The sequence below is a fragment of the Rhinichthys klamathensis genome, unplaced genomic scaffold, assembly GCF_029890125.1.
Source record: "Rhinichthys klamathensis goyatoka isolate OS25496 unplaced genomic scaffold, OSU_Roscu_1.1 h1tg000059l_1, whole genome shotgun sequence".
Classification (NCBI taxonomy): Eukaryota; Metazoa; Chordata; class Actinopteri; order Cypriniformes; family Leuciscidae; genus Rhinichthys; species Rhinichthys klamathensis.
Window position 1 is genome coordinate 8,226,796 of NW_026606604.1, and position 23,963 is coordinate 8,250,758.

General features: G+C 36.8%; 2 protein-coding genes across 5 annotated transcripts; both read right to left on the reverse strand.

Moving 5' to 3' along the window:
* Nucleotides 1–1,814: 1,814 nt before the first annotated feature.
* Nucleotides 1,815–11,944, reverse strand: cngb3.1 (cyclic nucleotide gated channel subunit beta 3, tandem duplicate 1). The gene is made up of 18 exons (XM_056249422.1): nucleotides 11,293–11,944; nucleotides 10,307–10,364; nucleotides 9,748–9,880; nucleotides 8,350–8,513; nucleotides 7,365–7,664; nucleotides 7,069–7,277; nucleotides 6,936–6,986; nucleotides 6,772–6,858; nucleotides 5,409–5,473; nucleotides 4,944–5,066; nucleotides 4,503–4,644; nucleotides 3,876–4,035; nucleotides 3,680–3,777; nucleotides 3,407–3,490; nucleotides 2,579–2,697; nucleotides 2,323–2,475; nucleotides 2,068–2,221; nucleotides 1,815–1,873 (listed from the first exon to the last, which is right to left on the reverse strand). Exons 1-18 carry the CDS (start codon nucleotides 11,419–11,421, stop codon nucleotides 1,844–1,846), a joined length of 2,259 nt encoding a protein of 752 aa, XP_056105397.1. The 5' UTR covers nucleotides 11,422–11,944; the 3' UTR covers nucleotides 1,815–1,843.
* A 249-nt stretch (nucleotides 11,945–12,193) lies between these two features.
* LOC130084078 (cyclic nucleotide-gated cation channel beta-3) lies at nucleotides 12,194–23,963 on the reverse strand. Of its 4 annotated transcripts, none has more exons than XM_056249245.1 (18): nucleotides 23,664–23,963; nucleotides 22,903–22,957; nucleotides 22,561–22,735; nucleotides 20,905–21,056; nucleotides 20,390–20,758; nucleotides 20,074–20,282; nucleotides 19,835–19,885; nucleotides 19,661–19,747; nucleotides 19,457–19,521; nucleotides 18,944–19,066; nucleotides 16,630–16,771; nucleotides 14,852–15,011; nucleotides 14,665–14,762; nucleotides 14,497–14,580; nucleotides 14,305–14,423; nucleotides 14,065–14,217; nucleotides 12,940–13,099; nucleotides 12,194–12,353 (listed from the first exon to the last, which is right to left on the reverse strand). In XM_056249245.1, exons 1-18 carry the CDS (start codon nucleotides 23,886–23,888, stop codon nucleotides 12,327–12,329), a joined length of 2,454 nt encoding a protein of 817 aa, XP_056105220.1. In that variant the 5' UTR covers nucleotides 23,889–23,963; the 3' UTR covers nucleotides 12,194–12,326. The 4 variants fall into 4 exon arrangements, with proteins under 4 accessions (XP_056105220.1, XP_056105218.1, XP_056105219.1 ...); XM_056249243.1 differs by having other exon boundaries at nucleotides 22,903–22,960; XM_056249244.1 differs by lacking the exon at nucleotides 16,630–16,771 and adding an exon at nucleotides 16,206–16,347 and having other exon boundaries at nucleotides 12,195–12,353.

Sequence of the window (23,963 nt, forward strand, 5' to 3'; positions counted from 1 at the left end):
AAATATAGCTGCGAGCAGCAAATATTGGCGTTCAAATGCTTTAAGACCATCTATGCTGTTAGGATCTAGGCCAACCAGAAATGTAGAGCTGACAGCGTGGTGACATAAAATATCCATGATGGAGAATATGTTATAACGTATACAAAAAAGAATGAAAGGCTTGAACAATAATACTTCATACACTCTAAGCTTGCTTGGACACACACATGCACACACAAGAAAATGCTTATTCCAGGTTTCCCCTTTAAAACATCATTTTCAGGTCTCGTTGCAATCGTAATTTGAAAGTATTGTAAAAACTGATACCTAAAATGAACAATTGAAGAGGTAAATCTTGACAAAATGTGACTTGTAATGTTTTTTATAAAGTTTAATTGTGATTTCAAGTGAAAAAACCCTTGAAATAAACTATTTTAGTGAGCAAAATGAGCGGTCCTCTACTGCCATCTGGTGGTTTAAAGGGAAAATGCCATTAAAATCATATAGGAACATTTTGCATGCTTGTTTAGAGTCATATGTCACATGTACTTACTTATTTTCAAGGCAGTCATACTATTTTCTCTATGCATTACGGTTTGGTCTGCACGGTCAGTTTTACGGCAGAGTAATAATAATAAAAATCCTTCCAATTACAATAGTTTCAGCACTATGTGCTTGAACCCCTAATAACAAAAAAAAATATGTAAAGATAATCAGCTTTTCAGATCAGTATTAACTGTTTAAGATGCACGTTCATTTTGCATTTAATCACAATGTCTGTACCAGTCCATTGTGCGCAATTAGTGCTGAGAGGAATATATATCAGATAATCTGAATTGTATTTTAATTAAAGCAATTTTTTCATCAGATATCTTTGTGTTGGCATTGTATAGGCCATCTATATAGTGTACATGTGAAGTGTCAACTCAGCGCTGTAGAAGTGTCTTGTGTTTTGCTGATGTATGTGTCTTGCATCTGTGGGCCTGTAGCATGCCTTGTTCCACTTACAGTAAATAAAACTCTGAAAAGCACCATTGTTTTATTTTTTCCAATATTATTGATGAAAAGGTACAGATGACAATAAAAGATAATATATATTTAATATTTTTTATTGTTTTATGAAAAACATTGACCTATTTACAGTATATGAAGGCTCATCCACCATGACTCTGCCTAAAGTATTGAACCGGTTGAGTAATATGTCCAAAATTATAGTTGAAAAGAGTCTGTCACAAAACCTTAAACCACAAACATAAAGTCAGTATTTACAGTTTTTTTAAATCATATTTATGTAGATCTGAATCCAATCACAACCAGCAGTAAAACAACTGAGGAGATGGATGAATGAGAGATGGATGGATGATCGATAAAGTTGATAAAGTAATGGATGGATGGATGATGAAATGGTCAGATGGATTGATGGATGTTACTGTACATGGATGAATGAATGGATAGATGAATACATTGATGGATGATGTAATTGACGATGTATGTATGAATGAATTATAAAATGGTGGATGGATGATGTGATGGATGAATGTCATGGATGGATGGATGGATGGATGATAAGATGGATAGATGTAATTGAATGAATGGAGGATGGAGCAGGCTTCACTCAATAATTACACTTACATTTATTTTAAGAGTGCTGGCCTAATAAGTAAAGTTCATCTATAGGAAAAAAGAGGCCGCACTTTGCATAGACAGTTTAACTGTCTATGCAAAGTGCGGCCTCTTTTTTCCTATAGATGTAATTGACAAATGGATGGATGGACAAATGATGAAATGAGCAGATGGATGGATGATGAAATGGATGGATGTGATAGATAGATAGATGCAATTCATGGATGGATGGATGGAGTTCTTAATTCTTTTTTTCTGCTGCTGCTTGAGCCTGTTGGAAAGAGAAATGTTATCGTTCTTTCAGATCTCTAAATTATTAGTATGAAATCTAAGAATTTGTTGCTGTTTTAATCTTTCAAATGTCATGTGCTAAATCCAAACCTTTAGCAAATCCACTGTCAGACACACACTGCCTTAACTATGTGTGTTTGCACCATTATAACTCTGATCAGATCATCAACACACCCTGAGTTTCTCCAGCAAACCTCCTTTCCCGAAGCCTCCAAAAGCACGTAACATTTTGGGAGTGGGAGGTTTTTGTCCAAACATAGCCAGTCCTTTCTTCTTTTCTCCTTCATCTTTGACAGGAGCAGTTTTACCTTTGGCCTTCATCAGTTTCCTGAACAGAGAATGAATCATCCCTTATTGTAGCCATTGCATTTCAAATCTGTTCTTGAAGAAAAGGTGCATATTGCATGACTGTGACCCGGTCTGACTCACCGTCCCTTCTTGGCCAGCACCTTCTGAGACTCGGGATAGTGGACCAGGATGTCAGTGAGTTCTTTCTTATCCAGTACGAAGAGGTTAGCGAATCCATGAGCCGCTACATTTGCTGTCCTTCTGTTGCCTCCATCTTTTGCTGACTGTAAGAGACTGAAAAAATGAATTTCCGTTTCAGAGACTTGTTTTTAGACAGTCTTGCTTTATCACTTAATCATTGTACACTACCGCATATAGATGTCGTCTGTCCCAGTACCTGATCTCCCCGAACACACATCCTGCTTTTAATGTCACGAACACGATCTTATTGTCCGGCCCACCGATGACCTGCACCTCTCCGGCCTTAATAACGTACATTTCTCTCCCAATGTCACCCTGCATAAAGCAATGGAGTACATTTGCCCATGAACTATTAGAAAAATAATGCACAAACAAGGTGGTAAAGCGATCACAACGCAAAGCAGTATTTTTTTTCTAATAATTCAACGGCCCGGAGTCACTTCTGCTTATACTACGGCTTATACACCTTGAAACATTGTTCAGATTATGTATTTCAAGACGTTTTTGTCATTAAAACACTCTTGTGTGTAGGACTAATTTCTTACGCATCGAATCCCAAGCCTCCGTTGCTAATTCCAAAACGTAATTTTATAGCTAGTAACAGAGGTTTGAGTTATTAAAGAGAGAGAGAGAGAGAGAGATTGCAATAATGAGACAGAAAAGCATGAGTTAATATTATTTAATTAATTAATTAATTAATTAATACGTAAAAAAAAAAAAAAAATCTATTATTGAAAGTAGGCTAGCCTAAAAAAATGCCTAAATAAAAATGTACTTTCGGAAAATCAAAATTGTCTGTAATTTTGTTTTTCTTGTTATGAATTGTATCCTATTTTCCGTTATTACAGTTAACTACACGAAGTGATATGGAACTGTAATGCGGTCAAACCTGCCTGGAACTACTTTAGGCGTACGTTTCCCTGAAAACAATTGCACACCTTAGAGCGTTCGTTCAAGAATTCAACAGCCCCGTAGTATAAAACATAATATCAGATACAAGAACGATTATATCTGATGTTCTCACCTTCTTGCAAACAAAGTCTCCTGGCAGGTACACAATGGATTTCAGACGTAATAACATGTCCACGAGCATCTGGTTGTCACAGCCCTGGAAAAAATATGTTTAAAACAGCAAAAACTAATATGGATTCTTCTAATATGGATTTACTTCATCAAAATGCACCAGAATAGATGAAACTGTTGGCAGCAGTAGGAAGCAATAGTTTTTTTCCCTTCCACAAATCTTCAGTATAGAGCCTCGACAGATGAATGCAGTCGTTACTGACAATAACTTTACCTTGAAGAGGTCGATCTTCTGGAAGGTGGCGAGGTTGATATCCACAGCGATGGCTGTTCTCATCACCAGAGGCATCTGTTCCAGTAGCTCAGACTCATCTGAGGAAACATTGGAGATTTTTGCAGCTGGTCCAGAAAAATGAGCAACTACCTCTATTAATTGAGCTCTTCTATTAAGATGTACACTAAGCACTTACCCAGCATGCCCTGGGAATCCCAGGTGTAGTTGTACCAGGTGCGTACTCTGTTCTGCACCAGTTTTGGAATGGTGTAGGTGTTCATATACGCCACACAGCAGTCCATGGAAGCGCGGAAGTAGGTCTGACCCGCTGTAGCTGCTCCAATGACATCTCTCATCTGAGTTTAAACAGATTTAGATCAATGTAAACAACTTCCAGTCGCGTGACGTTATTAATCTGGGTCATCCCCACTAATAAAAATATGTTCTAAGAACGTTTGGCTAAGGTTTCCAATAAGTTCGATGAACGCTCAAAACGTCCAGTTTTTAAATTTTTTTAAAAAAAATTCTTGGTTATGTGAACGGTAAGGAAATATTTCATTTGATCATTTTGCAAACATGGGAATGTTACTTTTCAATGTTATCTGAACATCCTAAAACGAGTAGTTACATTAAAAAAGGGTTAGACAAACATCTAACTAAAACATTCAAGAAAGAAAATGGTCCATGAATGTCAATGTTTTGAGAACATTATTAAAGACCAGATAACTTTGAATTAATGTTCTATTAACATTACTGGAAGAACATTTGTTCATAATTTTAAGTGAACCTTGCCAAAACATTTAGGGAAGTTCTAAGTTCTCACCTGTCCAATCAAGCTAGAGAAGACGAAGACTCCTGTGAAGAAGTTCACCAGCTGGAAGATGATCTCGAAGAGTGTGTTGGGCTCAGGAAGACCTCCGATAGTGATCAGCGTACGGGTAGCAAAATAATAACAGCGGAGATACCTTGGCATAGAAAAATGACAAAATGAACAGTACAATGTTTGTTTTAATATATTTATTAATATTTTATTTTGAATTTATTTAATTGTATTTAATTCATTTTAATTGTAAATAAATATATATTATTATAATAATGTTATATAATAATGAATAAATTATGATTAAATTATTAATATATATTTAATCTGTTTTAATTGTATATATATATATATTTATATAAAACAATTTAACTTAATATGTAATTTAATTTATTTTAATTTATAAATACTTATTTGTAAATAATAACAAAAAAAAGGTCATACGCATTTCCTTCTCCATCATATGTCCATTTCGTGCTGCCCAGCCCCTCGTATTCTGATGCTACATAGTAAAGGCAGGAGTTGATATGGAGGCAGTAGAGCAGATATCCAGTAGTACGTCCAACTCTGAAAAAAGGCCAGCATCACTATGATTATTGTTGTTCATACAACCAGGTATGGGTTTGAACACATTAACCCTTGCCATTTGTTTAATACTGTTTGGGTCACTAATGATACTGCTTGTTAAGAGGTGTGCTGTTACTTTTGTTGGTCAGAGTTATCAATTTCACCTGGTGGGTGATAAAATGGGGGGATTTGTCCTTACACATATTGGAGGAGGGACCTGAACTAACCCATATCTAGATACCTGAATATCATAGAGACTTGGGACAGGATAGTAAGCAACAACATCGCAACACCTTTAAAAAACATTCAGTATTGCATAAAATCACATATTTTCAGACATACCTCCAGATATACGCCTTAGTCATGATGCTTTCCAGACGATCGCTGAACTCAAAAAAGGATTGATACTGAAAAAAGGAAATATGCAGAGATGATACAGAGCTCATTACACACCACACAGGGAGCCAGAGATTCTTACTAATGGGAAATCTCTGTCATCATCAAGTCGTTTGGCAACATTAGCTTCAGAATTTGATATGGAAATTCAAGTAATCTGAGGGGGAGGTAGACTACGCAATTTCAATCAGTTGGAATCAGAAACAGCTCATCCCATAGTTTTGGCTTCAAAACATTATTCGACAAAAGGACGGTGCAGAAGGTTTATTTGCAGAGTTGAGGAGGAAATACTGGATTCTCAGAGCTATGAGAAAGGAACAATGCAGCTGTGCAGAGTCAGAAATGAGCTCAACCAATATCTCCACGAATAGCAGATTAACCTCCAGCACGTTTACATCAGCCAGCCTTCTTCTCTACAGGGATGGATTGTTTCGGGCCGCTTAATAATTGGGCTGAAGAAATGAGAAAAGATAGGGAATACTATTCGAGTTTCTAAACACGAGCTGTACATTTTGAAGTTCAAACCAGCCTTGATTTTGATTCTGATTCTTTATTGATGCCTTTAAGACATTTTATCTCTCAAAGGGGAAAGTCTGCAGTGTTATCTGATCAAAGAACGAATTTTAAAGGTGGAGATTGAGAACTTACAGATGCATTCAATGCCCTTCACCCAGACATGAAAGCCCAATTAGCTGAGAATCAAATCAAATGTTCCTTTAATCCACCTCATGCACCACACTTTGGAGGCTCTTGACAGAGGGAGATTCGGTCCATTAAAGCCCTAAATGTTAAACTGAATTCAAACTGTAACAGTCTTGACGACAATCCTTGTGGAAATTGAAGGGATTCTAAATTCCAAACCTTTGGTTTATGTGTCCACTGACGTGGCTGACCATGATCCCGTCACCCCATACCTTCTTCTAATGGGCGGCGAGACCCTTCGTTCCCGCGGGCCGTGTATCATAAGCGTGAATTACTCAGCCGACGACGATGGAGGACGTGCCAAATACTTGCTAATAGGTTTTGGTCACAATTCATGAGAAATCGTCGACTTTACAAACCAGGGCAAAAGGTCATAGGTCATATCATTAAGAGCAGTGTTGGCCTTGACTGAGGTATTTTGATATGTGAAATGTGTGCGTGCATCAAGTTAACCACACCGTGGCTTGCTCCACATGTTGAGCCATCTCAAATAAAGGCAACTAATAGAACTTAGTGCATTATATAGACATTATATACACACATACACACACACACACACACACACACATATATATACTGTATGTATAAATGAAGTTGAGTAACTGACCCGTAAAAAACGGTTCATCCTAAAGATTGAGTTAAACCCAAAGTGGAAACACAGCAAGTCGAATGGTATGATGCTTATCAGGTCTATCTGTTGAGAGAAAATAAAATAATTTAATATACTAATTAATATAGTCATTATTCGTATAGATATTATTTTTTACACACCTGAAATCTGGCAGATTCTCTGTAGTTCTGTTTTGTCATTATTCTGTCTTTCTGAGGAAAAACATTTGTAGCTTTTTGAGTTGAAATCCTAAGTCACAATTTGAAAGGTGTAAGCGTCGATAAAAAGACTTACTATGATGTCTCCTGCTTTCACAAACTGTAAGCGTGTCTGAAACATGGTGATGTCTATGATGTTCACCACGTCTGCCAGGACATCGAAAAAGATCCAGAAGGGGATTGCTTCAGGCGTGTGGTACGGGAAACACAAACGTGCCGTGGCGAGCCAAACATTATAGTTAAAAGCGATTGTGACGACACTTAGCCATTTAATATACCGCCGATCTGATGAGAGACAATCAGGCAGGACAAACGTGTTTAGGCCAATGTTTTATACTTTAAAAGCCATCTTCAGTTCTCATAGTGTCCTACCTGTGAAAGGGTCGATGGTCGTCCCCAAATATGAGTCCATCTTGTCTTCTAAAGGTTTGAGAAGTGTGTCTATGCATGTGCATTTGATTTTAGGGCAGATAGCTTCGGCCTCCTCCTTATCAGCCTGCTCCTTCTCAGCTTTCAGCTTTTCCTCTTTCTCCTTCTTTTCTTTCTCCTCTTTTTCTTTCTTTGCAGCTGCTCTCTTAGCATCATCCTCTTTTTTCTTCTGCTCAGCCTCTTCTCGCTTTATTCTCTCCGCTTCCTGCTTTCTGTTCCAGTCTTCCTTTCGATAAACCGGTGCTGGAAATCAACAGCAGACTAGAGTTCAGAAACAGATGGATTCCTTACTGGAAAATCCAGCTAAAACCAGATCGTTTTTCATGATTTTGCTGGACAAAACTGGTCATTTATGGTCATTAGATGGTTAATCAGAAGGACTAGCAGCAGGTTTTGACAATTTTGTTCAGCTTGATCACTTAAGCTGGAATGACCAGGTTTTTCCAGCAGGATGAATGAGTCAGACTGTTTAAAGTCACCATGAAATCAAAACTGACAATCCTTATTTTTTATGGAACATTGCAGTATTTTTTTTCATAAATAAGTCATTCATGCATATCTTCTTCTTTTTTTAATTCATGTGCCTCGTAATCTTTAATCAAAATAACTTTCCTTCCCTCTTGCATTGACTTCTCTGATGACGTGTTTACTGGCAACCTGTCACTCACATGAGATTGACCAATAGCAAACCACAACCATCCAACAGTCCAATCAATTCCCAATGGACAAAATCAAGTCCTGCCTTTTCTTTCGAGAAGCCATTTTACTTGGACATATGTCATAATTTAGAAGAAAAGACTATTGCAACTTCCGTTTCAAGCTGACTTTCAGAATACAAGCCCTTGAGAAACAGAGAAATGAGAAACACCTGCTAGATCATTTATTTATCTTGCATTAATAACAGGATTCAGAGAAACTCTGTACTCACTGACGGGTGGGCTGCGCTCTGGGGACGAGGCATAGGGGTCAACAACTTTCTCCTTAAAAAGCTCCGTCCTCTCGCGAAGTTTCTTCACAATATCTCGCAGCTGGTCGTCAGAGTATCTGTTGATGACGATGGGTGGAGGAGGTGGTGGTGGTGCTCCTTCCTCACTACATGAAAAAAGAGACAGCAATGTAGGCTTAAATAAAAAAAAAATCCCTAGTTGTAGTAGTGGTAATGGTGGTGGTAGTTTTAGAAGTAGTAGACTACACAAAGTCGTGAGGATATAGGTTTCCTGTTCTAAATCTGAAGAGGAAATGAAAGTTGTGATTCATCGAGAATATTCTAGTCAAGTCAAATGTATTATTTTGTATAGGGCAATACACAATTATTAAAGCAGCTTTACAGAAAATCATGATGTTAATGTTTATTTTAATGCTTAATGTTATTATTTCAAAAGAGGGAAACTCGCACAGCCACAGCCAATAAATCTATTCAGAGCAGTTCCTCTACTCACAGCCTCAGTCCTCAGTCAAACATTAGCAGGTGAACATTCACTATATTTAGGAATAGACAGTGTACACCTAGTGTACATCTATTTATATTCATTTTAATCAATGCAACTCCTTTGCATTTGTGTCAAATCATGGGCTTAAATAGCTACATGACTATCGAGTTAGGATGAGGACTGTCCTGAAACACTCACAATTGCACATCTTTAATTCTGAAGACATGTCAGGTCTGGTTGTTCTTGATGAGCTGATGCTGTCCTGTTTATTGCAGTTAGCTAAAATGGGCCCATGTGGTAAATTCAGTACTAAATTTAGTCTTAGTCAAGACATTAGTATCATCACATATACAGCACTGTGACTGGAAAATGGTGACTACTTAGAATAGCTACTGACACAAAGAACAAAATAAGAGTATAAAACAGAAACTCCTGTTTGCACGTGAGGCCGTTCCCATGATCTTCTTAAGTCACAAATACAGCAGATCCCCTAATCTCCTTTCAGCTACTTTTGGAGTCACACGGTGCACATCATTGAGATGCCACACATCCATACAAGCCAACAATGACATGATAAAGGGGCAAAAGTCACATATTTTAATTGACCCATTCAAACAATTTTCTAAAATATAAAAAAGCCACTATATATTTAAACATTGCATGGCCAAAAAAAATAAAAAAAGTTGCTTTTTGGATTTAAAGAGTAAAATGCTTAAGAGATTGGATCATTATTGCAGTTATTATTATGTTTCTGCATGTTATCCGTTTAGCAACAGTTCTTCTAACCCTAATTGATGGTGTGTAGCTTTTCATTTCGATTTCCATCAAGAGGTTTAAATCTAAACAGCGACTTTTAAAATAAAATAAAATAATTTACAGGTTGTCTAAACTCTTACCCTTCTGCAGCTTCTGCCCCAGGATTGGCTGGATCTGCTGATTTGGCCTCTGGTTTAGGGGGCTCTGGAGCAGGAGCCGGTGCAGGAGCCGGTGCAGGAGCCGGTGCAGGAGCCGGAGCCGGAGCCGGAGCCGGAGCCGGAGCCGGAGCCGGAGCCGGTTCTTAAAAAGTACAGAGCTGAATTAGACGTTTTGAGATACTGTATATTTGATATTCCTAATGTCGAATATCTGCTAATTTCTGGATTTGCACATCAAGATAAAAAACCTGTGATTATTAACAGTATATGTGCATGTGTTTGCTCATTCATTGCCACTTTACATGTTAAGACTCATTCATAGTTTTGTGTTCAGGGGTTAAGCCTCGGCTTTTCCTGACATGCTAGTTAACTAATAAAGTATTCTAATACTTTTTTTTTATGATGATACACTATGCATTTCCATTCAAACATTGGTGGTTCAAGATGAAAATATCAATCATACCTATAAAACAGTCACTCTTAAACAAAAATGTACACAGTGAATTGTAGTTTCCCTTAATGGAACATCATGAAGACTCACCAGCAGGCTTTTCCTCCTCCTTTTTCTCTTCATCTTTCTTTGCATCTGTCTTTTCCTCCTGTGAACACCAGAGAAAGATTTCTTTTTTTTTTTTTTCTCACAACTCATTTCCAGTTTATAGCAATGACATTTGAACTAACGGCATCAGAGGTATTGAAACTTCAGTAGCCTGATGTTGACCTACAGTAGCGGTTTCATTTATTAATATATGACAATAGCTGACAAATAATAATGTCCATCAGTTACTTTTTTTCCCAAGATTTTAGATTTAAAAAAAGTCAAATATAATTTTTTTATTATAGTTGATCTTTTTCACAGTTCACATACAGTCTTTTGGTATGGCAAATAATTAATAAATGTATAAAAATATTCTACAAATTATTGTGGGGTCACAAACACTACATGCATTAAAAAATTATAGAAAAGAATGAAAGGAGTCCACTGTATAATTTACCTCGTAATCTCCATCAACTGAGGTCATAAATAAATAAATATATTTCAGTATATGGAATTCAAATAATAAACCCGAGACTACAAGCATTTATGCTCTAAATATTTTGGATTTGTCTTTTAGACTAGTTGGCTATCCGTTTGATCCCAACAAAGTTTCCCCCGGTTGTGTAAAAATTAAACACAGAACCGTCCAGACAACATCACTAATTCACAAGATGCACCAGCGAAGATTTCCTTTTTAAAGTGTCATTTTTTCACAATCTCCAAAAGATTACTTGCTCTTTTACATACAATAGATAAACGGCTCAGGATCCTACCATTCACATAAAAGTCAAAAACATTATTAATAAGTGAATATTAGCTATTTAAATCCACAAAGCTTTTTCAAATCACATATCCAGTAAACCAAGCTGAGATATTTTTTTTAGCAAAATTTCTATTTCTTTATTTTATTTAAAGAAATGAGAATTGAGTTGAGTTGTGCGTGAAGGATGATGTTGGTGTTGTGTTGTGCTAAAGCCAGCTGGTCATACCTTTGTCGGAGCAGCAGATGCTGGGGTTGAAGCCGGAGCCGGCACAGGTGCTGGTGTCTGTGGTCCTGGGATCTGAGCTACTGCTGCCACAGTACTGGGCCAAAAAATCTTTTTCAACGTGCTAAACATGGCTGCACTGCACGCAATCCCATTCAGATTGAGCCCTCGACTCCTTATCCAACTGTCGCTGATTTGTGAACTCCGACCTGCTTCAATTAATTCTTAGAGCCCTATTAATTCCTTCTTAGGACCAGCCCATTTCCCATGGTTCACCAGTTTGACCGACCTATCACAGGCCTTCTCACTTGCAGTCAACCAGTCACAATCCTTCTCTTAAAACTACACCGTAGAGGGTGTTGCAAAGGGCCACCTCTTTTTGTAAAGCCAAGAAAATTGCAATGATTTTTGATTGATATGTAAGATATTTGTTTTTTTCAAAGTGTGCTAGACAGGACTTTAATAGTGAGGTCGGACAGGCTATTCTGGAGCTGTGAGCTATTCCTGCTCTGTACTGTATATTTGCTCTGGGTCCACATTTAGAATGACCACTTAGTTAATTAAAACTCTCAATGTCCCTGCCAGACTAAAGAGATTAACTGTGAGATCTCACGGCAGACTGACACAACTACCAATCCTTGGCTAAATGAGAGCATATGTGTGCTATGTGAACTCTCAAGTACTTGATATATTATATATTATACGTAGTGTTATTACATGTTTGTGCATTGACAAACTCAATATGCTTCAGAAATGAGGTCCAATGTACTATGGAATTACAAAATAATTTTTATTTAGGTTTCAGTACAAAATAGATCTACAAACATACTGTTTTGGAAGGATGGTTGCAATCTCAATGCATGTATCGCTATTAATACAACTCACTAATTGGCAAGTACTGCAGTTGGCAGGGAAAGGAGCTCATTTTCAAAACTTTTAGATACATAAAGATATTTATTTTGTAAATACATGACAGTAGATGATTTCAAAAAGAACTAAAAATCCTCAAAGATAAATTTTTAATGGATTTCATGTGATTATTGACGTTCTGATGAAGCTGCAGTCTAGAAAAAAAATAAAAAAAAATAAACCAAAATGTATTCTTGTTGAACTGTCTTTTTGTATTATATTGTATTATACATCCAAAAGTTTTATTCAGTATACACTACCACTCAAAAGTTTGGGGTCAGTAAGATGTTTAAAAAAAAAAAAAAAAAACTACAGTGCAAATCTACAAATACACAGTAAAAGTAAAACCAGTAATATATTATTACATTTTAAAATAACTTTTTTTATTTCTAGTTTTAGTAATTTATTCCTGTGATGCAAAGCTGTATTTTCAACATCATTACTCCAGTCTTCAGTGTCACATGATCCTTCACAAATCATTCTAATATACTGATTTGCTGCTCAAGAAACATTTATTATTATTATCAGTGTTGAAAACAGTTGTGCAGCTTAATATTTCCGTGAAAAACATTTTTTTCTCAGAATTATTGTGATGAATATAACGTTCAAAAGAACAGCATTTATTTTAAAATATAAATCTCTTGTAACATTATAAATTTCTTTCCTATCACTTAATCAGTTTAATGTAAAATCTTACCGACCCCAAACTTTATACTTAATATATAACTGAGCATTTCTTACCTTAAGTCTGTCCAAAAAGCCTTTTCTGGAGAACGGAGCTCCTGCAAAGGCACGCAAAAATTTTGGAGTAGGAGGTTTTTGTCCGAACAGAGACAGTCCTTTTTTCTTTTCCTCGTCGGCTTTAGCAGCAGGAGGTGGACCCTTGGCTTTCAGCAGTTTCCTGTGAAGATTGTTAACTGGTATTTAAGATTTCACCGTTGGTAGTACATTTTAGTCCATGAAGGCTAGCAATGAGACCAGACCCCTCTCTAGACTCGCCTAGATTCTAACACCAACACATCTACTCCAGCCGGAATGGCATTTAACTCAAATAGAGAAATTTCAACCAGGCTGAGAGATATTTGAGATCGGGATTCTTGTGATTGAGACTAGGTGTTCTTTTAAAATGAATCAATCAAACCGTTTCAGTAAGAACTGCCCTTTCAGTAAGTTAGGCGTGTTCTCATTTACTGGTGGTCTTTAAAATTTCACAGGCAAAAACCCAGTCAGAAATCCACGCGATCGTAAGTTTCGTGTCAAGGCGGAAAAGTTCCCCATGCAGATTTGACTTATGTTCAAGTTCTGACCAACAGAAAGCTGCTGTTTGAAAGAAACTTCTGAGCTGTGCTTCATACATCTCTACGTTATTGACAATGGACCAATTTTGCATGCAAAATTTCACTCATATTTCGCTGCTGTGACCGCATCTTAAAACTGAGGTGGGTGACATGTTGTATTCATAGACAAAGTGATAAACACCGTTTTTAATTAAATATTTATTCTGTTAGAAGACATAAAATGTGTTCTTCAATCGTTCTTCAAAATATCTTCCTTTGTGTTCAGCAGAAGAAAGAAACTCATACAGGTTTGCAACAACTTGAGGGTGAGTAAATGATGACAGAATTTTCATTTTTGGGTGGAGTATCCCTTTAAGCAAAAATCTAACACAATTAAGTGAGGTCTTAATGTCTTGCAGAACCATATTACCTTGTTTTAAAAATAATATTTTAAAAGTATATCCATCTTGTTTTAAGGATATTTAGACAAAAGACAAACAATTCTGATTAAAAAATGTCTCACTGCTCATGTAAGTGGATCTGCATCTATATGAACTTCTGCTTGAAAGAATAATGTGACATAACTCACCGTCCTTTCCTGGCCAGCACTTTCTGAGACTCGGGGTAGTGAATCAAGATGTCATTGAGATCTTTCTTGTCCAGTACAAAGAGGTTGGCGAATCCATGAGCCGCTACGTTAGCAGTTCTTCTGTTTCCGCCATTGGCTGAAGATTGTAGCAGACTGGGGATGATTATAAACACATGATAGTTCATATGTCACATTCATGATGTGTAGCTGTAAAAGCAGATTCCCATTTTAATACCTCACCTGATCTCCCCGAACACACAGCCTGCTTTTAGAGTCACGAACACAATCGTATTGTCCGGCCCACCGATGACCTGCACCTCTCCGGCCTTAATAATGTACATTTCCTTTCCGATGTCACCCTGTGGATAACCAGGTATGTGAGGACCTGATGTTTTTGCTGTCTATGCATAAATAAAGGGCAATAAAGCTCACCTTCTTGCACACAAAGTCTCCAGGCAAGTACACAATGGACTTCAGCCTCAATAACATGTCCACCAGCATCTGGTTGTCACAGCCCTGTATGAAAAAACTGCAGAAACATCAACCAACTGACCATGAGCAGCAGATCACTGTCCCTTTCCTTCCTTAAATCAAGCCCACCTTGAAGAGGTCGATCTTTTGGAAAGTAGCAAGGTTGATATCCACAGCGATGGCTATTCTCATCACCAGAGGCATCTGTTCCAGTAGCTCAGACTCATCTGAGGAAAAAAAAAAAACCTTAATCAGAAGGACCCCGCTGTCATTGCTACTCATTTCAGATCATTTTAAATGTAAGCTAAGATTTTACCCAGCATGCCCTGGGAGTCCCAGGTGTAGTTATACCAGGTGCGTACTCTGGTTTGAACCAGCCTGGGGATGCGGTTCGTCACCATGTACGACACACAAGAATCCATAGATGCACGGAAGTAGGTCTGGCCGGCAGTAGCTGCTCCAATGACATCTCTCATCTGTAACATCAAAGGTTAAAGGGATAGTTCACCCAAAAATGACTCAACCTCAAGTTGTTCCAAACCTGTATGAATTTCTTTCTTCTGCTGAACACAAAAGAAGATATTTTGAAGAATATCGGTAACCAAACAGTTGATGAACCCCATTGACTTCCATAGTAAGGGGAAACAAATACTATGGAAGTCAATGGGGCTCATCAACTGTTTGGTCAGCCATATTCTTCAAAATATATTATTTTGTGTTCAGCAGCAGAAAGAAATTCATACAGGTTTGGAACAACTTGAGGTTGAGGAATTTTCCTTTATGGGTGAACTATCCCTTTAATGTCTATACATCTGATAGGGATGCACCAATATTAACCTTTTAACTGATACTGATAAACCGATAATTAAATTTCATGTTATGGTCGATAACTGATGAAAGACCTATATTAAAATTATACACTATTTTGTCAAATTAAATTCAAAATACAATACTAAAAACTAAAATCAACCGTCTGAAATGCTACAAATAAATTTAGGCATCACAACATATAATGTACAGCATGAAAAATGGATATTCATTTTGGGATTTACTAAAGATTACATTTAACATTGTTATACAATAATAGTGTAGTTTTTTTATTAATAAAAAAAAATTGGTTTAAAAATGTATTTAAAAAAATGGTCAATTTAGATTTCATGGTGACTTTAAATAGAATATTGCAGTATTTATTATAAATGATTTATCCTTGCATTTCATTATTTTTGTTTAAATGCCCCCGTAATCTTTAATTAAAATAACCTAACGACGTCTCTTTTAACGACTTCTCTTCTCTGATGACATGTTTAGTGACGTGAGGGCGGGGCAAACTGTCACTCACAGACAACAATCCGATCAGTTCCCGATGTCCAAAATGAAGTCCTGCCCTACATTTTTTCATGTTCGAAAAGCCATTTCACTCGGATATAGTCATAACAACTAACAAACAAACAAACAAATAAATAAAAATATCTCAATATTGTGTGCATCCCTAACATCTGGTAAAGATGTGGCACTATATACCTAAGCCTATATACTAAGCCAACAGGAACACCATAACAATAAATCAACATGGTTACTGACGGAAGAACAGGTAGAGCTGAATACTATATGATTGGCTGCCTGGGATTAGGGGGAGGAGCTCATGATGTTTACATCATCACATCATGTACCTGTCCAATCAAACTTGAGAAGACAAAGACACCAACGAAAAAGTTTATTAACTGAAAGGAAATCTCAAAGACTGTGTGAGGCTCAGGCAAGCCACCAATGTTGATCAGAGTCCGCACAGCAAAATAATAACTGCGCAAGTACCTGCGAAAGAGGAAAAGAGAGATAAAGTTAGTGGCTTCTAAAATTCAGTCGGTAAAGAATAAAAACATCTTGCATTCGCAACTGAATCAGTATTAGAGATTCAAACGTATTACAACAACGTCAAAACAGCAGACATCAAACACTGAGCAAAGCCAAGGCCAAGCAAGAAAGCCAAGCATGGGGCGTGGGGCGTGACCTCAAAACTGAGCAAAAAAACAAACCGACGAAGCACTTCAGGAGCATAAGCTTTACAGACAAAAGCTTTGGAGACAAAATGTCTACCTGGCCAAGAATGATGGACAAAAATAGGGCACCAAAAAAATAGTTGGTCATCTGAAAGATCTGACCGAACATGGTCTCAGGGAAAGGAAGTTCTGCGATCATCAGGAGGGATTTCTCCGCATAGAAGAAACAGCTCAGGTAGCTACGAGAATATGAAAAACCCCCAAAACCTGCAATTACTAAATCTTGCAATTTATTGCTTAAACTTGAACTGTGAATGGAAGAAAAAAAAAAAATAACAACATTAAATTGTCATTTCAAGCTCATTTAAAGGTAATGCATGTTTTGTGTTTTGTTTTTTTACCTTAAATACTTTCATCTGTCCCAGTTTAATATGCTGAGACTATAAACAAGCAATTTGTAGGTTGATTTGTAGAACACATATTCTTGTACAGCAGCACTGGCTCAGCCAATGGCATGGGTTTAGCGGCGGAGCTTTTGTTTGTTCAACGAATGACAGATGGGGAGAGTGTTTGGGAAACCTCTTTGAATCGATCTTTATTTTTGCCTTTCTGTTTGAAGCTGTCAGTAGCTATGTTTCCATCCACACGTTTTTATCCGCATTAAGTGATATCGAATGAAAAATGCCTTATGGAAACAGTAAAATTCGATTGAATTTCATGAATATCGACTCAAATGAAATACGATCTGTCTCATCGGATTTTATCTTGATCGATATACGGCTTATAGTCCAGTCATTTTAAGCCAAAATGGGGGTCAACCTTGAACAAATTGCAACAGAAGCAAACTCAACTGATTTTGTATCCTCCATATGTCCTGAGTAAGGAAAAAAAGCCCCGAAGAATCCCATTAGGGGAAAGTTTAGAAAAAGACCCAAATATATCCCATTCATACGTCTATTCATTCTTTTTCTCACGTGAAAAGGGTAAAAATTTTAACCTTTAGATATCATCATGAAAATCAGTGAGTTGATTACTTACATCAAGACAGACAAAAAATGTATTACAAGTTTTTTTTAATTGTTTGTTAACATGGACAAATGGTGCATCATCTAATTACATATGTGCTAATTTGCATAAATACCCAAACAGATCTAAACATTGGGTATAGCAGGTGAAAATGTCTTGTAGAATTTTGTTGACATATAACAGTAAACTATTTAATATTAAGGTCTGAATGGAACCCATTTAGGCTACCCATGAACATTAATGCAGGAAGAAGTACTTTAGAAACCAGCCTTTATTAATTATTATGGCAGAGATGGGGTTTGGGGCTGGGTCAGTGGGACTGTTTCTGGGGGATGAGTCTGAGGGAAGAACAGGAGACACGGGTAAGGAGAATGCAGAAGACAAAAAGTAGGTGAAATAAAAAGTGTCTGGATCAAAAAATCTAATTACGTACACAATGCACTCAATGCCCAAACCCCATCTCTGCAATAATAATGAATAAAGGCTGGTTTCTAAAGTACTTCTTCCTGTATTAATGTTCATGGGTAGCCTAAATGGGTTCCATTCAGACCTTAATATTAAATAGTTTACTGTTATGTCAACAAGATTCAAAAAAACATTTTCACCTGCTATACCCAATGTTTAAATCTGTTTGGGTAATTATGCAAATTAGCTAATACGTAATTATATGATGCACCGTTTGTCCATGTTAACAATCAATTTAAAAAAACTTGTAAAAAATACATTTTTTGTATGTCTTGATGTAAGTAATGAACTCATGATGATTTCATGATGATATCTAAAGGTTACATTTTTTACCCTTTTCACGTGAGAAAAAGAATGAATAGGCGTATGAATGGGATACTTCTGGTATATTTGGGTCTTTTTCGAAATGTTCCCCTAATGCGATTCTTCGGGGCTTTTTTTTCCTTACTCAGGACATATTGAGGATACAAAATCAGTTGAGTTTGCTTCTGTTGCAATTTGTTCAACCTTTTTTCATAAAATGACTGGACTATTATGCGATAAACGCGGATGGAAACGTTATTATGGCGCGATCCATTTTGCCTAGTAAAACTTTGTTCGCAAATGTTGGCTTGAATGTTGTGCAATTCGGTGAGAAAATGAATGGAAACACCTTAACATGTCTCAAATCAATTCGATTTACCAATTTGATCGCAAAACAGCATGTGACGTCATTACGCACAGGTTTTTATCCGCTTTAAAGCCGTTGGATGGAAACACCCTTTCACCAGCTTTATTCGCATGAGGTTTTTTACCGAACTTTAGATAATTCGATTGACAAGTGGATGAAAACATGGCTAGTGGTTACCACACTTTACCTTTAAAAAATAGACAAATCTGCATATTCTGACTGAATCAGAAGGGTATATGGAATTACATACGCGCTGCCATCTCCACTGTAGACCCATTTGGTCGTGCCGATCCCCTGGTAGTCAGATGCCACATAGTAAATAGAAGCGTTGAGGTGGAGAATAAACATCAGGTATCCAATAGTGCGAATTACTCTTAAAAAAAGAGCATAGGATAATTGTGGTTACAATGATTTATTGAATTAAGAATATCTTTTAAATTCCACTTCAGTTCCTGAACTTGAATTTAGAGAGCAAACAGGATGTAGAATTTTAATTCGAATTTGAGGAGGTCGAATTATAATGGAATCAAGTTAAAACAGAGACGTGCGTTTCATTTATTTGTTAAATTTACAAAATTAACGTTTTTGGACCATGGTGAAATAATATACAATGCTCTAACTTTCCTCAAAATCTTCAAAAAGGAGCAAAACAACATTCCAATTTTTTTAATGAAATGTAGTCATTTTGTAAATTGTCAAATGTTTTCCCATCCCTGCTAGAGCAAGATCAACTCTTAACTAGTAAAGACGTGGTTACACACACCTCCAGATGTACGCTTTGGTCATTATACCTTCAAGACGGTCACTGAACTCAAAAAAAGATTCAGACTTAAGGAGAAAATGTAAACAAAACAAAGGTTAGTGCATATTCAAAAATATAATCAGTTCATGAATAATTAGGCATCTCATAGCCAATAACGGCTTCTTTCAAAACACAAGCATTTATAAAAACTGCAGTGTTCATTACCTTCATCAAACGATTGATCCTGAAGACGGACTTGTATCCAAACAGGAAACATAACAGGTCCAAAGGCAGGACGGATATTAGATCATTCTGAAACGGCAGGAAATAATAAATAAATACTTTGTGGCTTTTTACTGGGAGATAAAATTCTATTTTAAAGATGAACGTCTGCAATACCTGAAATCTTGCCGATTCCCTATATTTCTTTTTAATCACAACTCTGTCATACTGAAAGAAAATTATGAAATAAAAAAAAAATGTTAGTGCACTAACAATAGAAGTCTATGGGGGAATACATATTAAACATTGCTTTATATAAAATAATTACATAAGCATAAATAGATATTTTCCAGAAAAGACTGTAAACATAAAATGAAACTATCAATAAAGTGTGTTAAAAATGAATGTTTTCTTACAATAATGTCTCCTCCCCTACAAAACTGCAGTCGAGGCTGGAAAACGATCATGTCGATGACGTAGATGATGTCAGCAATGATGTCCAAGGTGAACCACAATGGAATGACCTCCGGGTCATGATATGGGAAGGCCATACGGACTGGTATGAACCACAGGTTATAGTTAAAGGCAATGGTCACCACGCTTAGCCAAGCGATATACCGCAGGTCTAATGGAAATCACAAGAGCAGAAGAAAAACGTGGAAACATGGTGGTCGTTTTTTAATAAATCTGAAGATTTTAATACTAAAAGTTGGCATGTTTGTGAGGAGTAACCTGTGAAAGGATCGATGGAGACGCCCAGTCTTTTGTCCACTCTGTCCTCGATGGGCTTCAGAAGGAAATCTACAAAGGTGCATTTCATTTTTGGGCAGATGGACTTGTCCTCTTTGGCTGGCTCCTCTTTCTTCAGGTCATCTTTCTTCTCCTCCTTTTTTTCTTCTTTCTTTTCCACAGGCTTCTCTTCTTTCTCTTTTTTCTTCTCCTCCTCCTCTTTCTTCTTCCTTTCCTCCTCCTCTTTCTTTTTTCTCTCCTCCTCCTCTTTCTTTTTCTTCTCCTCCTCCTCTTTTCTTTTCTTGTCCTCCTCTTCTTTTCGTTTCCTCTCCTCCTCTTTCTTCAGGTAGTCGTCTTTTCTCAGGACGGGTGCTAGAACAAGCACAAAATAACTGGTGTGTTATGTATTTACTTATTGGTGAATCTCATGTTATGCTTTGTGGCAATATGTAACATTTACGTATCATTCAACTGTAGTAGTCATTAATTGCAGAGGCATAGGATTGATTTGTACTCACTGACAGGTGGGCTGCGCTCTGGGGAGGATGCATAGGGGTCAATGACCTTTTCTTTATACTGTTCAGTCCGTTGGCGGTACCGCTTAACAATCTCGATGAGTTGAGCATCAAAATGCTCACTTATCACAATGGGCCGGGGAGGGGCCACCTCACTATAACAATCACACAGAGAATGACAAGAAGGTGAAATTAATGTATTAAAATATAATAAGTAACTGCCACTATTACATATCAAAATTACATCTGAAATTGTCACACTAAATAAAAGGGGGACGGTGGCTTGGGAGGAGAAGCTTATTTTAAAGAAAATAATTCAGATTTGTCCCTCAGGGAAAAACAGAATTATGCTTACGGTAATGGACTTACAATGGAAGTCTATGGGACAAAAATAAGTTATTATAGGAATTTTAAAAGTAGAAATTTAAACCTTGTGCTATTTTAATAGTGTTTATATTAATTCCTCAATGCAAAAATAAATGTTATCTATGCTGTGTGTAGCGACCTTGCGATATGACTAACGTTACCTTTCTAAGCGAATGAAGTAACTTCCGGTTGATTTTCCTCTAGCTATGTAAGTTAAACAAACAGGATGCGTATCTGACAGAAATTGTAATGACGGATTTAAAATTAAAGTGAGTAAAAGTGAGTACAATTATCACTCTAGTTTCATTTTACCACTTATAATGCTCACAGTTTTGTAAACCGTGAACGAATTAATTCTTCATGACAAAATGTGTTGTTTGAGCTTTGAAGCCGAAATGCTTTTAATTACGTATTTTTACGTTGACCCATAAGCTTCCAATTGGATCCGTGTAAACACGACTTTTGTTTCTTCATACAAACTAAGTTGAAATGGACTGTGAGATTACCTGAGTTGAAAGGCAGCATATATCAGCATATGTAGGTCTAATAAACACTGATCAACATGATGTTTTTACAGGACCTGCAACTGTTGATCCGTATTTTGCCTGTATATATGCTGACCTCTACTGGTCAGGAAGGAGCATTACAACATGGGGGGTTGAAGAGCCAGTGTTATTATTATGATTATAATATAGAGTTATTATATAGAGTTATTATGCGTGTCATCATATATATCAGTCTATGATATATATATATATATATTTTTTATTATTTAAAATAAGTCTCATTTAAATTCAGTTCCAGTGAATGTGAATATATTTTAAGGATCATATCAAATCCATCATAAAACCACTATGGCATTTCCCCATTTTGGTGTCAACATTATTTTTTGTTCTCTAAACTTAAGTAGCTCGAGAGATCTTCTTATATCAAACACAACGTAAATCTTTTAATCTCCTCTCAGCTCATGGTCTCATAATCTTCCATGCCTCTATTGGACAGTCTTGGATCTAATGTTTGCACAGGCAACTTACTCTCATGCTGTTCTGTCAATTACTGTGAGTCCTTTCCAAAACAACGAGAGCCTGGTTAATTAGCCTTTATTAATTAAAGCTTATCAATTGCACTCAGGACATCAAGAGTGTCTCTTGGCACTTGCGTAGCAAAAACAATGATTTATATAAGTGAATGAAATCAAAATCTACCCTATTTACTCTTGCCGTTATATTAAAAACCTTTTGACCAAACTGTTACAGGATTTATCAGATAAAATGTTTCTAGTATTTAGTTTACCCTTCAGCAGGTGGCTGGCCATTGGCTGGGTCCGCAGGTTTTTCCTCTGGTTTGGGGGCCGGTTCTGGTGCTGCAGTTGGGGCCGTCGGCTTTGCAGCTGGTTCTGGAGCTGGAGCTGGAGCTGGAGCTGGAGCTGGAGCTGGAGCTGGAGCTGGAGCTGGAGCTGGAGCTGGGCCTATAAGGTATTTAGAAGCCATTACAAACATTACTGCTAAGCAACCTGTGACAGACTGTAAGAATTATTTCAAATGCCTCTCATCTGGAACATATCTTCTGCAGGTGCTCAAGCAATGAATGATGAGATAATTTAGAGGATAATTACAATGATAACAGACGACTTACCAGGGCCTTCATCATCTTTCTTGTCTTCATTTTCCTTGTCTGCAGGTTTTTCTTCCTGCTGGGTGCAGAGATTGATCATTATCCCAGAGCGGTTTTGCAGTTATGAAAACATTCTCATAAATGACATATGATGGCTTCTGTTATTTTAAATTACCCCAGCACCTTAAGCTATAACTTTTACATTTTTAAATGATGTTAGAACACTGTTGGTCCTTTACATGGTGTTTGACATAATAGCAAAGCACCACCATACATGTTTATAAAGTTAAGCAAAGTATATAAAAATATACAATAATTGTAATATTGTAAAATTGTTACATATATAATCATATTTCATAATAAAATGATTTTAAAACAACACATCTATATATGTATATATGACAAACAATTTTTCTATTTTTTCTATTGTACATTTATATATACATTACACATTATATATGTGTATATAAAAATATACAATAGCCTACTTGTAAATTATACATGTATAGACTATATATACTACTTAATATATTAAATGCTTCAGAAAACATATGCTTTACACAGTAATGTGCCATATACAGAAATGCATTTAAAAATGTAATAAATAAGCAGCATAAGAAGCATTTATCATTATTTGTGAGCAAAATTTTCCAAAAACATTTTAATTAATAGCTAGAAAGTTTACTACATTTTTGTGATGTTAGCAAGTTGATTATTACATATGCTTGAGATAAAAAGTACCAAAATGTTCATAAAGTCAATTACGTGCCAGTTGTACTTACCTTGGCAGGAGCCGGGACAGGAGCCGGTGCAGGGGCCGACCCAGAGGCTGAGGCCGGGGTGGGACCCACAGTTGGACCCCCGATGATCTTCTTCAGCTTGCTGAACATGGCAGGCAGCGTCTGATGAGATCGCTGTTGTGTTTGTCCTTCTAGTGTGACCACGGCTCCAGTCCTCCTAATGTTGCTGCCTGATGCAATTAGCACTTTTAGACCACTAATACCCATCTGCAAACAGACCTCAGAAGTGAGTCGAGGCCACAAATCATCACAGTGTCTGTCATCTGCAGACCGCGTTCCAAA